The 13,215-nt window shown below is 59.1% G+C and overlaps 1 protein-coding gene across 3 annotated transcripts in view; it reads right to left on the bottom strand.

Annotated features, from left to right (window-relative positions):
• The window catches only part of kcnh6a (potassium voltage-gated channel, subfamily H (eag-related), member 6a), a 165,298-nt gene that overhangs the window by 88,727 nt on the left and 63,356 nt on the right, over window positions 1-13,215 (bottom strand). For all 3 annotated transcript variants that reach the window (XM_052038856.1, XM_052038855.1, XM_052038854.1), the window contains 2 exons: window positions 11,868-12,023; window positions 8,692-9,114 (listed from right to left, as the gene is read on the bottom strand). In XM_052038856.1, coding sequence (XP_051894816.1) covers window positions 8,692-9,114; window positions 11,868-12,023 — 579 coding nt within the window. The remainder of the gene's footprint in view (window positions 1-8,691; window positions 9,115-11,867; window positions 12,024-13,215) is intronic.

Raw genomic sequence — 13,215 nt, 5'->3', positions numbered from 1 at the left:
CGGTCAGGCTGGAGGAAGCAGAGTGGCTGGATGCTCCCCTGACTTGGGCCGAGCTGTCTGTGGCTCTTCAGCAGCTCCAGATGGGCAAGTTCCCTGGCCTAGATGGCTTGACCGTCGAGTTCCTTCAGGCATTCTGGGATCTCCTGGGGGACAATTACATCCTTGTCCTGGGGAAGAGCTTGGCCATCAGGGAGATGCTCCTTTCGTGGCGGAGAGCTGTCATGGTCCCGTTGCCCAAGAAGGGAGACCTCCGCCTGTTGAAGAACTGGTGGCCAGTCTCTTTCGTGCATGGACTACAAGGTCTTTGCCCAGGCAAGGGCCAACTGTCTCTGGTCTGTGCCGCGACAGATCGTACATCCGGACCAGTCTTACATGGTCCCGGGCTGGTCCATTCAGGACAATGTCCACCTGGTCCTGGACTTGATCTCGGAGACTGGGTCCCTGGCAGCGTTTCTATCCCTTGATCAGAAGGTGTTTGACCAGGTAGATCGTGGTTTGGCGGCAAACGAAGGGGCAAGCTACCAGGTGTACTGGAGCTCCAAGCAGCCACGGTGCCACGCGTGCGGGGAGGTGGGGCACTTTCGGACGGACTGTCCCAATTCCTGGCCTAAGGTTTCCACCTCTGGCACAACTGTTCCCCCTCTGGCACAACTGTTCCCCCTCCCCCTGTGGATCAGGTGGGAGAGCCTGAGACCGCGTGTAGCGCGGGCATGGGGCAGGGTGGGGAGGAGCCGACGCTGACCAGGAAGGTGCGGAAGAAGAGCAAGCACCTCCAGAAGCAAACTCCTGGGGACGCAGAGCTCACGCCTACCCCTGCGCCTCGTGCCGGGGATCCCACTTGCCCAGAGGGTCAGAGGGGGTCTGTGGGGAGTGCGCAGGTGGTTGGGGTGGTGGAAATTGGGGCTGCTGGAGAACTGGTGGTCCCTACGTCCATGTGTTCCTCCAGCCTAAAGAGGAGGAGTCTCTCTCCTGGTGGGGTGGAGGCCGTACATGAGCAGGAGTCATCGGAGGGGGCAGGACCCAACATAGAGGTTAGCCCCCAACCTGATTCCCCAGCTGTAGCCTCGTGCCCTGGTGATCCCCCTGTGGTGGGTGGGGAAGGGAACGGCCCAGTACCACAGTGCAGGTGGAAGTCTCCACTGCCAGTGGCGGCGTTCCTCCGTGCACGGCGGCTGAGACAGCCCTGGAACCCCCCACCCAGGGTTTAATGGGTAGTGTCTCCTTAGGGGTTGGAATTAATGAAGAGAGTCGTGCGGCGGAGACCAGCCCCTCCCTCTCTCAGGATCTGGCTCTGGGTGGACCCCTAGCACTCGAGTCATCGGGGTCCTCCTCGAGCCCAGCTCCTGGGGCAAGGGATGTCCCCATCGTACCGGCATTGTGCCACGGTTCCCCGGATGTTTTGGGGGAAAGCCCCTCTGCAGCTGTTCCTAGTGATAGGACTGAGGCGGAGGTGCAGTCGGTGGGTGGGGCTGAGGTTCCCGCTGCACGGTGAGACAGGTGAGCTGGCAATTGCTGGTTCACACGGGGAGGACACTGAGGACTCTGCATGCAGTGAGGGGTTGGAAGGGGATTCGTTTGAAAGTGACCTCATGGATATCCTCGCCCCTCATGATCCCCGTAGAGGAGATCCAAGAGTTTATTCAGACTTCCAAAGGTGTGAAGCATTGCCCTAAATTAGCCTCCCTATGCTGGGACAGCCTACTGAGGCTGGTTAGGTCACTGCATGTCCCCCTTCAACAGAAGGGAAGGGGGAAGCGGGTGACCGGGAACAATAGGCGCCAGCTTAATACCTTCCTGGATGACCTAATGAGAGGGCTTTAGGTCTAGAGGTGGTCACACTCCTTCGGAGGGTGGGGGGGTCACCAGGTGGCTCTGGCACTCCTCGTGCCTGCAAGGCAAAGAGCGGTTGCGTTCTTTCTGGGGCTTGCAGGGTGAAGAGCGGCTCTGCTCCCACCAGGAAGGGGAAGGGTGCCAAGGCCTAGTGTACTCCTGACATGAAATACACCATAGCTAACCTTAATGTGAACGGCAGCAGGGGTTCTCTCCTTAGATTCCATACTCTCTCTGTCCTCAAGGAAGGGAGATATGCAGTGAGTCTCCTGCAGGAAACCCACACTATCGCAGGAGGTGAGTCCACCTGGCTCCTGGAGTGGCAGGAAGGGGTCTACATGAGTCACCTCAACTCTACCTCTAGTGGGGTGGCGATTCTGTTGGCCCCTGGTTTCCAACTGGAAATAGTAACAGTTCAGGATGTTGTTCCTGGCCACCTGCTCCACCCCACCACGTGCCTGGTCAACGTGTACGCCCCCAGGTGTGGGGTGCTGCAGACAGGCCTGTACCATCAGGTGTCCACCTTGCTTGGCTCCATCGACCCCGGGGACTGTGTCATCCTCCGGGGGTGGGGGGGTGGTGTGATTTCAACTGCACCCTCGAGGAGGAGGACTGCTCTGGCTTCCAGCACAACCCGGCATTGGCGAAGACCTTGAAGGAGCTCGTAGGCTCCTTTGACTTGGTGGACACCTGGCGGAACCTTCACCCTGACTCTTGTGCCTTCTCGAGGAGGTCTGGGGGGAGTGTACATTTCTTGGGCATACATCTCCCATGTCTCGACAGCCTCCATGCGGCCGGTGCCGTGCTCAGACCACCACCTCATGTGGGCAGAGCTCGCTCTGCTGCGCACACTGGTGGGGTCTGCGTACTGGCACTTTAACAACCAGCTGTTGGAGGACAGCCGGTTCCGGGATTCATTCAGAGCTTTCTGGATTGCCTGGAGGGAGAAATGGGAGGACTTCTGCTCCCTAAGGCTATGGTGGGATGTGGACAAAGCCCACATCTGGTTTCTATATCAGGAGTACACTAGGGGGTCGACCAAAGGGCAGGACTCAGATCGGGTGACTTGAGAGAGAGCTGCTCAACTTGGAATCCCGTCTCGGTCTGACCGCTGGGGACCAGCGCCTGTGGCAGGACTGCCAGGAGAGAAGGACGTGCTGAGGGCACTGCAGCTTGAGCGGTCCCGAGGCACGTACACGAAGGCACGGATCCAAATGCTGCACGATTTGGACCGTGGCTCACCCTTCTTCTCGTTGGAGAAGCGGCGGGAAGTCCGCAAGCAGTTGGTAGAATTGCTGGTTGCTGACGGCTCCTCCGTCACTGATCCTGCCGGGATCGCCGAGGAGATCTGTTCCTTTTACGGGGACTTGTTCTCGCCAGACCCGTCCAGTGCAGACACTTGAGGTGTGGTTTGGGAGGGGTTGCCGACAGTCGGGCCAGAGGCAGCGGAGCGGCTGGATGCTCCCAACTCAGGCCGAACTGTTTGCAGCTCTTCAGCAGCTCCGGACGGGAAAGTCCCCTAGCCTAGAGGCTTGACCGTCGAGTTCCTTCAGATATTCTGGGATGTCCTGGGGGACAATTACGTCCTTGTCCTGGGGGAGGGCTTGGCCACCAGGGAGATGCCCCTTTCGTGGCGGAGAGCTGTTGTGGTCCCGTTGCCCAAGGGAGACCTCCACCTGTTGAAGAACTGGCGGCCGGTCTCTCTCGTGCACGGACTACAAGGTCTTCGCCCGGGCAATGGCCAACCATCTCGGCTCTGTGCTGCGACAGATCATACATCTGGACCATTCCTACAGTCCCAGGCCAGTCCATTCAGGACAATGTCCACCTGGTCTGGGACCTGATCCACCTGATCTAGGAGACTGGATCCCCAGCAGCATTTCTCTCCCTTGACCAGGAGAAGGCGTTTGACCGGGTGGATCACGGGTTCCTGGAGGGCACTCTGCGGGCATTCGGGCTCGGACCGCACTTTGTGGCTCGGGTCCGGCTCTTGTACTCTGCTGCAGAGTGTCTGGTCAAGGCCAACAGTTCGTTGACAGCACCTATTCCCTTTCGGAGAGGAGTACGTCAGGGATGCCCCATGTCCGGCCAGTTGTGAGCCATCTGTGTTGAACCATTCCTGTCTCCGTGGCTCGTGGAGCTGCTGGCGGCGGACGGATCCTCCGTCATGGATCAGGCGGGTATCATCCGGGAGGTCCGTGCTTTTTACGTGGTCTTGTTCTCGCCTGATCCATCCAGTGGGGATGTGTGCGCGACTTTGTGGGAGGGTCTGCTGCAAGTCAGCCTCCAGGCTCTCGAGCGGTTGGAGGCTCCCGAGTCTGGAGGAGCTGACCGGAGCCCTGGACCAGCTCCGGCGGGGCAAGGCTCCGGGGCTAGACGGGCTGGCAGCCAAGTTCCTCCGTGCTTTTTGGGACATCCTGGGGGAGGACTACGCAAGGGTGCTGGGGGAAGAGCCTGGTGACGGGTGAGATGCCCCTCTCTTGGTGCAGGGCCGTCGTGGTCCTGCTGCCCAAGAAGAGGGATCTCTGCAGTCTGCGGAACTGGCACCCGGTGTCTCTCCTCTGCGCCGAGTACAAGGAGTTTGCCCGGGTGATAGCCAATCGTCTGGGCTCCATGCTGGCCCAGGTGATCCACCCTGACCAGTCGTACACGGTCCCGGGCCGGTCCATCCAGGACAACATCCACCTTTGTCCTGGACCTGCAGTACCTGTGCCGGGAGGCCGGAGTGTCGGCCGTCTTTCTCTCCCTCGATCAGAAGGCGGTTGACAGCCTGGATCACAGGTACCTGTTCGGGACTCCGCATGTTCGGGCTCGGGCAAATGGCTGCTGTACACCGCTGCGGAGAGCCTCGTCAAGGTCAACGGGTCCTTGACAGCGCCCTTTCGCTTTGGGAGGTGGGGGGGGGTGCGTCAGGGGTGCCCCATGTCAGGGCAGTTGTACTCGGTCTGCATCGAGCCGTTCCTGTGCCTCCTTCGGAAGCAGCTGCGCGAGCCGGCAACAGAGGTCGTCCTCTCGGCTTATGCCGACGACATCCTCCTCGTGGTCACCGACCCGGCGGACCTGCGGAGGATGCACGAGTGCCAGTGGGTCTACTCGGCTGCGTCCTCCGCCAGGATCAACTGGACAAAGTGTTCGGGTCTGCTTGTGGGTCCGTTGCGGGCGGACTCCCTGCCGGAGGGGTTGCCGCCCTTCAAGTGGAGCACCTCGCACCTCCTCTACCTGGGGGTCTACCTGTCCCCGGCCGAGGGGTCCTGGCCGGCGAACTGGCAGGAGTTGAGGGCAGAAGTCTCCGCCTGGCTGGGGAGCTGTACGGGGCTGCTCCGGGCAATCTCGTACCGGGGCAGGGCGCTGGTCATCAACCAGCTGGTGGCCTCCATGCTGTGGTACCGGCTGGCCACGCTGGCGCCGCCCAACGTCTTCGTCGCCACCACCCAGAGGAGGTTGACGGACTTCTTCTGGGGCAGCCGGAGGCACTGGGTCTCTGCGGAGGTCCTGAGTCTGCTGTTGGTTGGGGGGGGGGGGGGGGGGGGGTGGGGTGTCAGTCGCTGGTGTGCGTGCGTACCCAGCTGGCGGCCCTCCGCCTCCGGGCGCTGCAGAGATACCTGTATACAGAGCACCCCCCACGGTGGCAAGCGCCTGGCCACCTATTTCCTCCGTCGAGGACGCTGCCTCCGGGAAGGGGCACGTCTCCCGGCAGCGCCGCTCTGTGCGGGCTGCCCGGGTTCTACTGGGATCTGATGCAGGTGTGGGGTGCGGTGTCATGCGGTAAGCATGTGGCCGCTCCCCCTCCAGTTGCGGAGGCGCCGGGGGGTCACAGCCGCGCTAGCCCCCACCTTGCTGGAGTTGCTGGTCAGGCCCAGAGCCCGGCGTCTCTCGTGGGAGGCGGCTCAGCACAACCTGAGCCACCTGGAGGACACGCCGTCAGTGCCATTCCGCGAGGCGCCGAGGCGGTTCTTGTACGGGCTGCTCCTGCACACCTTTCACTTCCTCGCCCTGGTCTGCCGGCAGAAATGCCGTGGCGGTCTGTCTTGCCAGTGGGTGGCGGGGAGGGTCCCCGGTGGAGGTCTTTCTACGCGGTAGTCCTCCCGCTGTACATCAGGGACCTGGGGTGGAGGGTGTTGCACCAGGCTGTGCCGTGCAACTGTTTTCTGAGCCAGTTCACTGACACCCCGGCCGCCTGTCACTTCTGCAGCCGGGAGGAGATGGTGTACCACGTGTACGCAGAGTGCGAGAGGTTGCAGCCCCTCTTCGAGTATCTGCGGGGGCTGCTGCTTAAGTTCTGGCTGCACTTCAGTCCGGCGCTGTTGGTTTACGGGCAGCCGGTGCGGCGTGGGGCACGGCGCGCCGAGGATCTCCTGGTGGGTCTGTTGCTGGGCCTGGCCAAGCTGGCCATCCACGGGACGCGGCGGCGGGCGGCTGAGGGTACTGGCTGGTCGGCCTGCCTGTCTTCCGCGCTTACGTGCACGCATGGGTGTCTTTGGAACAGGAGCACGCGGTCTCCATGGGCGCCCTGGCTGAGTTCCGCGCTCGGTGGGCCCCTCAGGATCGCGTGTGTCGTGGATGACGTCAATGTGATTTTGACATAAAGTATTGCGTGTTGCAGTGGGGGTCGTAGTGTTGAGCGGGTATTAGTTTTGCCTAGTTTCTTTCTGTATTTGATGTGCTGTATTTGATGTTGGGTGTTTTTTGTAGTGATTTTAGTGAATAAACGTTTTGGTAAAAAAAAACATTCCTGTCTCCCTGGAGGAAGTTGACGGGTTTGGTTCTGCACGAGCTGGACATGGAGGTCGTCCTTTTGGCCTACCCCTGATGATGACAGACCCTGTCGACCTGCAGAGGACACGCGAGTGCCAGGAGGTTTTCTCAGCAGTGTCCTCTGCCAGGATCAACTGGGTGAAATGTTCCGGACTCTTAGTGGGTCAGTGGCAGGTGGACTCCCCGCCGGAGCAGATGACTCCGTATGTGTGGAGTACCACACATCTCCTCCAGCTGGGAGTCTACCCGAGTCCCTCTGGGGAGACCTGGCTGGCAAATTGGCAGGACCTGGAGATGAAAGCCATGGCCCGGCTGGGGCGCTGGTCAGGCCTCCTCAGGATGCTTTCTTATCGAGGCAGGGTGATGGTCATAAACCAACTGGTGGCCTCCATGTTGTGGTACCAGATGGTTACCTTGACCCCGCCCGCAGCCTTTGCCACGAGAATGCAGGGAAGTTAGTGAACTTCTTCTGGAGCAATAGGAAACACTGGGTCTCTGCTGCGGTCCTGAGTCTCCCGTTGGAAGAGGGCAGACAGTCGCTGGTGTGTGTACGTGCACGGCTGGCGGCTCTCTGCCTCAGGACCCTGCAGAGATTCCTGTACACTGAGCACCCTCCCAGGTGGCACGTGCTGGCGACGTACTTTCTCCGGCAGGGCCGTTGCCTTCATGAGGTGAATCGGCTACCGCCGGCGAGTGTCAGCCGTGCTGCTCTGCGGAGGCTGCCCAGCTTCTATCAGGACCTGCTAAGAGCCTGGAACATGGTTGCCTCTGGCCAGGAGCCCCCTCCACTGGTGAAGGGTGGTGCCCCGGCTGAGAGCTCAGATCACTCCTACCCTACTTCATCGGGTGTCGGTGAGGCTCGGATGTGTGGAGCGACTCCGGCTACTCAGCTGGAGCTGCTTGTCGGGCCCAGACCCCGGAATCTTATCCGGGAGCCGGCCCCACACAACATGAGGCGCCTTTCATCAGCACCCATTGCACCCTTCCGGGATGCAGGTAGGTGGTACCTGTATGGGCTGCTGCTCCGCACCCTCCACTTCCTAGCCCTTGTCCACTGTCCTGACACACTGTGGCGGGCGGTTTTTCCACCTGGGAGCAATGGGGGTCCTCAGTGGAAGTCCCTTTATGGGGGTGTCCTTCCCACGTACATCGGGGACCTGGGGTGGAGGCTGCTGCACAGGGCGGTGCCCTGTAGTAAGTTTCTCAGTTTGTGCACTGATCTCCCAGCCGTGTCACTTCTGTGGGCTGGAGGAGACCGTGTACCACATGTACATGGAGTGTGCAAGGTTGCAGCCCCTTTTTGCATATCTGCGGGGGCTGCTCCTCACCTTCTGACTGCACTTTAGCCCCCACCTGTTCATCTGTGGTCATCCAGTAAGAAGGCGGGCAAGGAGGTCTGAGGATATCCTGGTAAACTCGCTCCTGGGGCTAGCTAAGGTGGCTAACCGTGGGTCCTGGAAGCAGGTAGTGGAAGGTGCTGCCCAGGCGGACTGCCTCGAGATGTTCCAGGGTTATGTCCGTGCCTGGGTAGCTGTGGAGAGGGAATATATTGTGTCCACGGGTACCATGGAGGTGTTCCAGGATTGTTGGGCACCAGGGGGATAAATGCCATCCTTGGTAGAGATAGGGATATTTTAATTTAGTTTACTTGTGTTAGTGATTGTGTTTAGTCACTGTTATTGTCTCTATGTTTGCAGTTTTGTAGTATTGTAAATTGTGTTTTGTAATAAAGGAATTAAAAAAGGGTCAGACACAGAGTGGAGCTCCCTCTACATTGTCCTGTCACACACTCCCAGTGTCAAATATGGAATAATGCTCCTGCATTCTACCTTGGCCCCATTTCCAAGAGAGATTTCTCAGCTCCACCAATGTGACAGGTGACTGCTTAAAAGGCCCCCACAAGTCACTTGTTTAACGTTCACGGAAGCCACGAGCTGTGACAGTCCAATCTCATTTCACGTGGCCAGATCTTCAGGACGTTTACATGCCAGTCTACAACTCAACCCATTTAGTGCCAGGGCACTGACTGGGCCACATCTCCCCACCGTTAGGTACCGCAAGGGCGCCAAGTTTGAAGATCCAGGAACGTTTTTGGTTCTTTCTCACCTGAAGGTGGTTTCTTCTCCTTGAATTTCTTCTCAAACTTGTTCCTCATCAGCTCGATGTTGTCCACAGAGGAAGCCCTCCTGATGCTGGGACAACTCTCCCCGGACTGGAGCTGCATCAGGTTGGTGTTGGTACATCGCAGCTCTGGATCCGGATCACGCCCCCGTCCCGGCGAGGGATCACTCCTGGGTCCGCGCACTGCTGATTTGTCGATGAGGTCTGTCAGAGATTCCCACTCAGCTGCCTCAGGCTTGACACAGTTGTCGCTACGAAACCCCCGCAGGTCCTGCATGGCCAACGAGTCTCTGTCCGACTGCAGCTGCTCATCGGCCACCGCGTCGAAGCCCTCCTTGGCCAGGGACTGCTGGCTCAGGGTCATTGTCCGCAGAGAGGGCAGCTTCAGTTTAAAGACCTTCCCTCGACCTGGAGAGAAAGGGGAAACAGGTTCAGACATCTGCACATGGGCATGGAGGGGGCGGGGGTAGAGGAGGAGAGGGGTTAGACGTGAGGGGCAGCAGCATCGGGAGAGAGGGGTTAGAGGGGGAGGGTGGGCAGTGACGGTGGCACCAAAGGATGAGAGAGTGGGGGTGTGAGGTTAGAGGGGGCAGGGCAGGAGTGAGGGGAGGAAGCAGAGGGGAGGGGATCTAGTGACTCTGGTGTGGCTCAACATGTCCACAGGATGGAGTGCAGATCGACAGGCTGGGGAGTGGGGATTCACGTCGATGGTCGGTGGGGATTTCGATACAAAGCAGCACCCAGCGCTAACACCAGAACAGCTCCCATGTGCCTCAAGCGTCTCCCGTTCCTGCCTCCCTATCTTCCCGAGCCGAGCCACTTGACTCTCCACAGAACTGGGTGCCTCAGTGAGTTCAACTTGTCTTGCTCAGCCGGTTGTGGCTCTGAGCTCAAGTCCAGAGAACAGAACACTTCGTCTGGGTCAATGCTCCAGGGACGGCGCGGGGGTGGGGGGGGGGTTCCGATGATGCGGGGACAATGTGAAAGGTGCTGTCCTACAGGTGAGACATTTTATTGACACTCCATCTCTCTCCTCTGCAGCTACTTTGAGGATCTTTCTGAATCTCCTTCCGTAGAGGGTGGCAGGGGACCCTTAGTATCGAGCAGCCCACAGCCTCATTTCTGCCCAAGCTTGTGCTTACATTCTTCCTCCATCACCAGCCTGGGACGCCTCCAGAGAGCCTGTGGACCCCACGTGCTCTCTCTCCAGGGGACACATCCTTGGAAGCAGGCCAGGCAGTCAGCTCAGATGGAAACCTGTACAGCCCGCTGCCTGGACCCGTGAGTGACCACCTGGGCCAGGTTCGGGAGCAGACTGATGAGGAGATCCCTCACCACTCGCCCCACCAGAGATCAGGGGAGTGGGGCTGAAATGCAACCAGAACTTGAGCAGCCCCTTCACACACTCAAACAGGGGGTGCAGCCTCTCACACTCAGTACGTACATGGAACAGACTCCTCCAGGCTGCGGAAAAGGCAGGCGCCTGGGAGCCCGTGAACCAACTTACAAACCTGTTGCACGGCACTGCTCTGTGGTACACCCTTCACCCCTGGACCCCGGCGTAAAAGGGAGAGGACTCCTGCGTAGAGATCTCCCCACTGCAGTGCAGACCGGCACGGTGTGTCCTGGTGGCAGACGAGGGCATGGATGTGAAAAGGGTGCAGAAGCAGCACGTTCAGGAAGCCTCTCTGTGCACTGTGGAACGGCCCGGAGGGCAGTTCTGAGAGTCGGGCTGTATGGAACTGAACCCGAGGAAGGTTTCAGGAGCCAGGGTCTGATGAGCAACCCCTGATCAGGGTCAGGTTGGTCAGATTCACTCCAGATCCTGGGGGGAATTGGTGAGAATGTGGGGAGAACATAAAATGGGATTGGTGTAAACGGGCAAGTGATGGTTGGCATGGACTCGATGGGCAGAAAGGCCCATTTCCGTGTGGTATTTTATGTATTCCTGTTTCCATGACTCTATTGTTGAACCCTCGACACCCATTATAGGCAGCTAACTCCATCACCTAGCTCACCACCCCACCCAGCCAATCGGAGAGCTGCAGTGTCGCTCTCTACCAGCGGGGAGCACTCTAACTGCAGGTGACCACATCCCGAATTCTGTAAAGGTCCTAGCAATAGACGGGCACTTCGCGCAGAGCAGCATGGCTGATGCCCACACCGATGGGAGCTGCACACCCTCCTGAAGGCAGTGCCCCCAGCAGAAAAAAATACATCGTCAGTGCACCCAGTCTGGGAGGACGCTCAGCGTATCAGTATCCCTGCAGGGTCTGAAGGTGGTCAATCACCACCTGGGTCCAGATGTGCACCTCCTCCATCAGGAGACACAGAACCACAGCAGACACTCAGTGCTCACTCTTACCCCAGAAGAAATCCAGCGGCTGCTTCTCGATCTCGGTGGCAAAGGCAGGTGGTACCAAGAGAGACCCACCGCACATGGAGGTCACCAGTTGGTTTGTGACCAGCGCTTTGGCCCCTGTAGGTAACTCGGGACAGTTCTGTCTAGCACCCTACCTGGGTGTGACTCTCACTTCCACCTCCTGCCAGTTTATCAGCCAGGGCTCCTCAGTGGGGCTCAGGGCGACTCCCAGGTTGAGGTGCGCAGTGCTCCACACAAATGGTCCCACCCCCAGCAGGGAGTCCACCAACCACTGACCTACTGGGAGTCCAGAATGTTCCTCCCAGTTGATCCGAGCAGAGGACATGTCAGAGACTACTCCTGCGCCCTCACTGTGGCCGTGAGGAGCATGTTCTCGGTGTAAGCTGAGAGGACGACCTCCAGGCCCAGCCCTTGTACAGCCAACCTGTCCTGGCCCCCCGTTGGGGGGGGGGGTGTCGATGGTGCACCACCTGCATTATGCCCATTACCAGGTGTAGTGCTTTGCCCAGACATCACTGACTACCACACAGCTCAGATCCCGACACCCAACCCCACCAAACTTGTGAACGATGTGACTGACCCTTCCCCACACTTCCTGCGGGTCACACCCACTGACAGCTCCATGGATTTTGAGACAGCGTCTCCAATGATTACATGAGGCACCCTGAACCCGTGCTGCTGGCAGCGAGACGCGTGTGCTGCCGTTACTGTGGTCAGGGACTCGGACCGGTCACCCCAGGCTGTCGATGTGCCGACTCTGCCACCGTGTGGTACCTACTGGAAGTGCAGCAGTCTGTGGGCAGCCGGTGATTCCTCCCTCTGGCCGGCTTGTGTGAGGTGCCCCTCAGCTCCTCGAAGTTCATGATGAACATGGCAACCGCCCCCTCCTCGTTCTTGACCGGGACCACGTCCACCAGGCAAGGCAAGCACGAGCCTGAAAAAAAAACAGAAGCACAGTGAGGCTCGGTCAGCTCTGGGGGATGCTCCCCACCTTTCCTGTCCCGTTCAACCCAGGCACGGACCTTACGTGCACCTCCTCCTGCACAGCCCCGCACCTTCCTGTCTGTCTGTGACGCAGGGATGGCTGGGCTCCTCTGCCTCTCCAGGGATTCCGTCCCAACCTCCCCTGGCCGAGACGTCCCTCTACCCCAGCTCACAGCCCCGCACTCTCAGACCTGGTTGAGGCATCCCCGGTGATGTCACCAGTTCCTGCACCAATCACAGTGGTCATTGAGCTCTACCCAATCATGGGCCCCCAATCTGACATCACAGGAGGCCATTCCCACGACTTTCCATTTCCACTCCCTTTTTTTTTGTATAAAACGTTTATTAGCTAAAAGCACTACAGAAGACTACAAATACCAAATATATACATCCAAATCAGAAAGGACCAGCTAATCAACGACAGAACTTCAGAGTACCATAAACTAACACCCGCGAAAACACACATACGTCATTACGCGCACTACCACAACACTCAATACTTCATATCAAAATCGTATTGGAGTCATCCACGACACACGCGATCCCGTGGGGCCCACCGAGCGCGGAACTCGGCGAGGGCGCCCGCAAAGACCGCGTGCTCCCGTTCTAAAGACACCCACGCACGCACGGAAGACAGGCAGCCCACTAGGAGATCCTCTGTGCGCCCCGCCCCGCGCTGCACCGGGTTCCCGCAAACCAACAGCGCCGGGCTGAAGTGCAGCCAGAACTTAAGCAGCAGCCCCCGCAGATACTCGAAGAGGGGCTGCAACCTCTTGCACTCCACGTACACGTGGTACACCGTCTCCTCCTGGCCGCAGAAGTGATAGGTGGCCGGAGTGTCGGTGAACCGGCTCAGGAAATGGTTGCACGGCACTGGCCAGTGCACCACCTTCCACCCCAGGTCCCTGATGTACAGCGGGAGGACTCCCGCTTAGAGAGACCTCCACCGGGGATCCATTTCCGCTCCCTCCACACCTTCACCCACAGTGCAGCACGGCTGGTCCCCACCTCTGGATTGGTCGCTCTTCATAACAACTGAAGGAGAGCTATTCAGCTATGAGGGCATCACAACCACGTGATGTACATGATAGTGAGCACAGTGAGTCACTGCCAGCCCAGAAGCAACCAACACAGTAACCTCT

Source organism: Pristis pectinata, chromosome 25 (genome assembly GCF_009764475.1).
Source record: "Pristis pectinata isolate sPriPec2 chromosome 25, sPriPec2.1.pri, whole genome shotgun sequence".
NCBI lineage: Eukaryota > Metazoa > Chordata > Chondrichthyes > Rhinopristiformes > Pristidae > Pristis > Pristis pectinata.
This window is presented reverse-complemented; position numbering and strand designations above follow the sequence as displayed.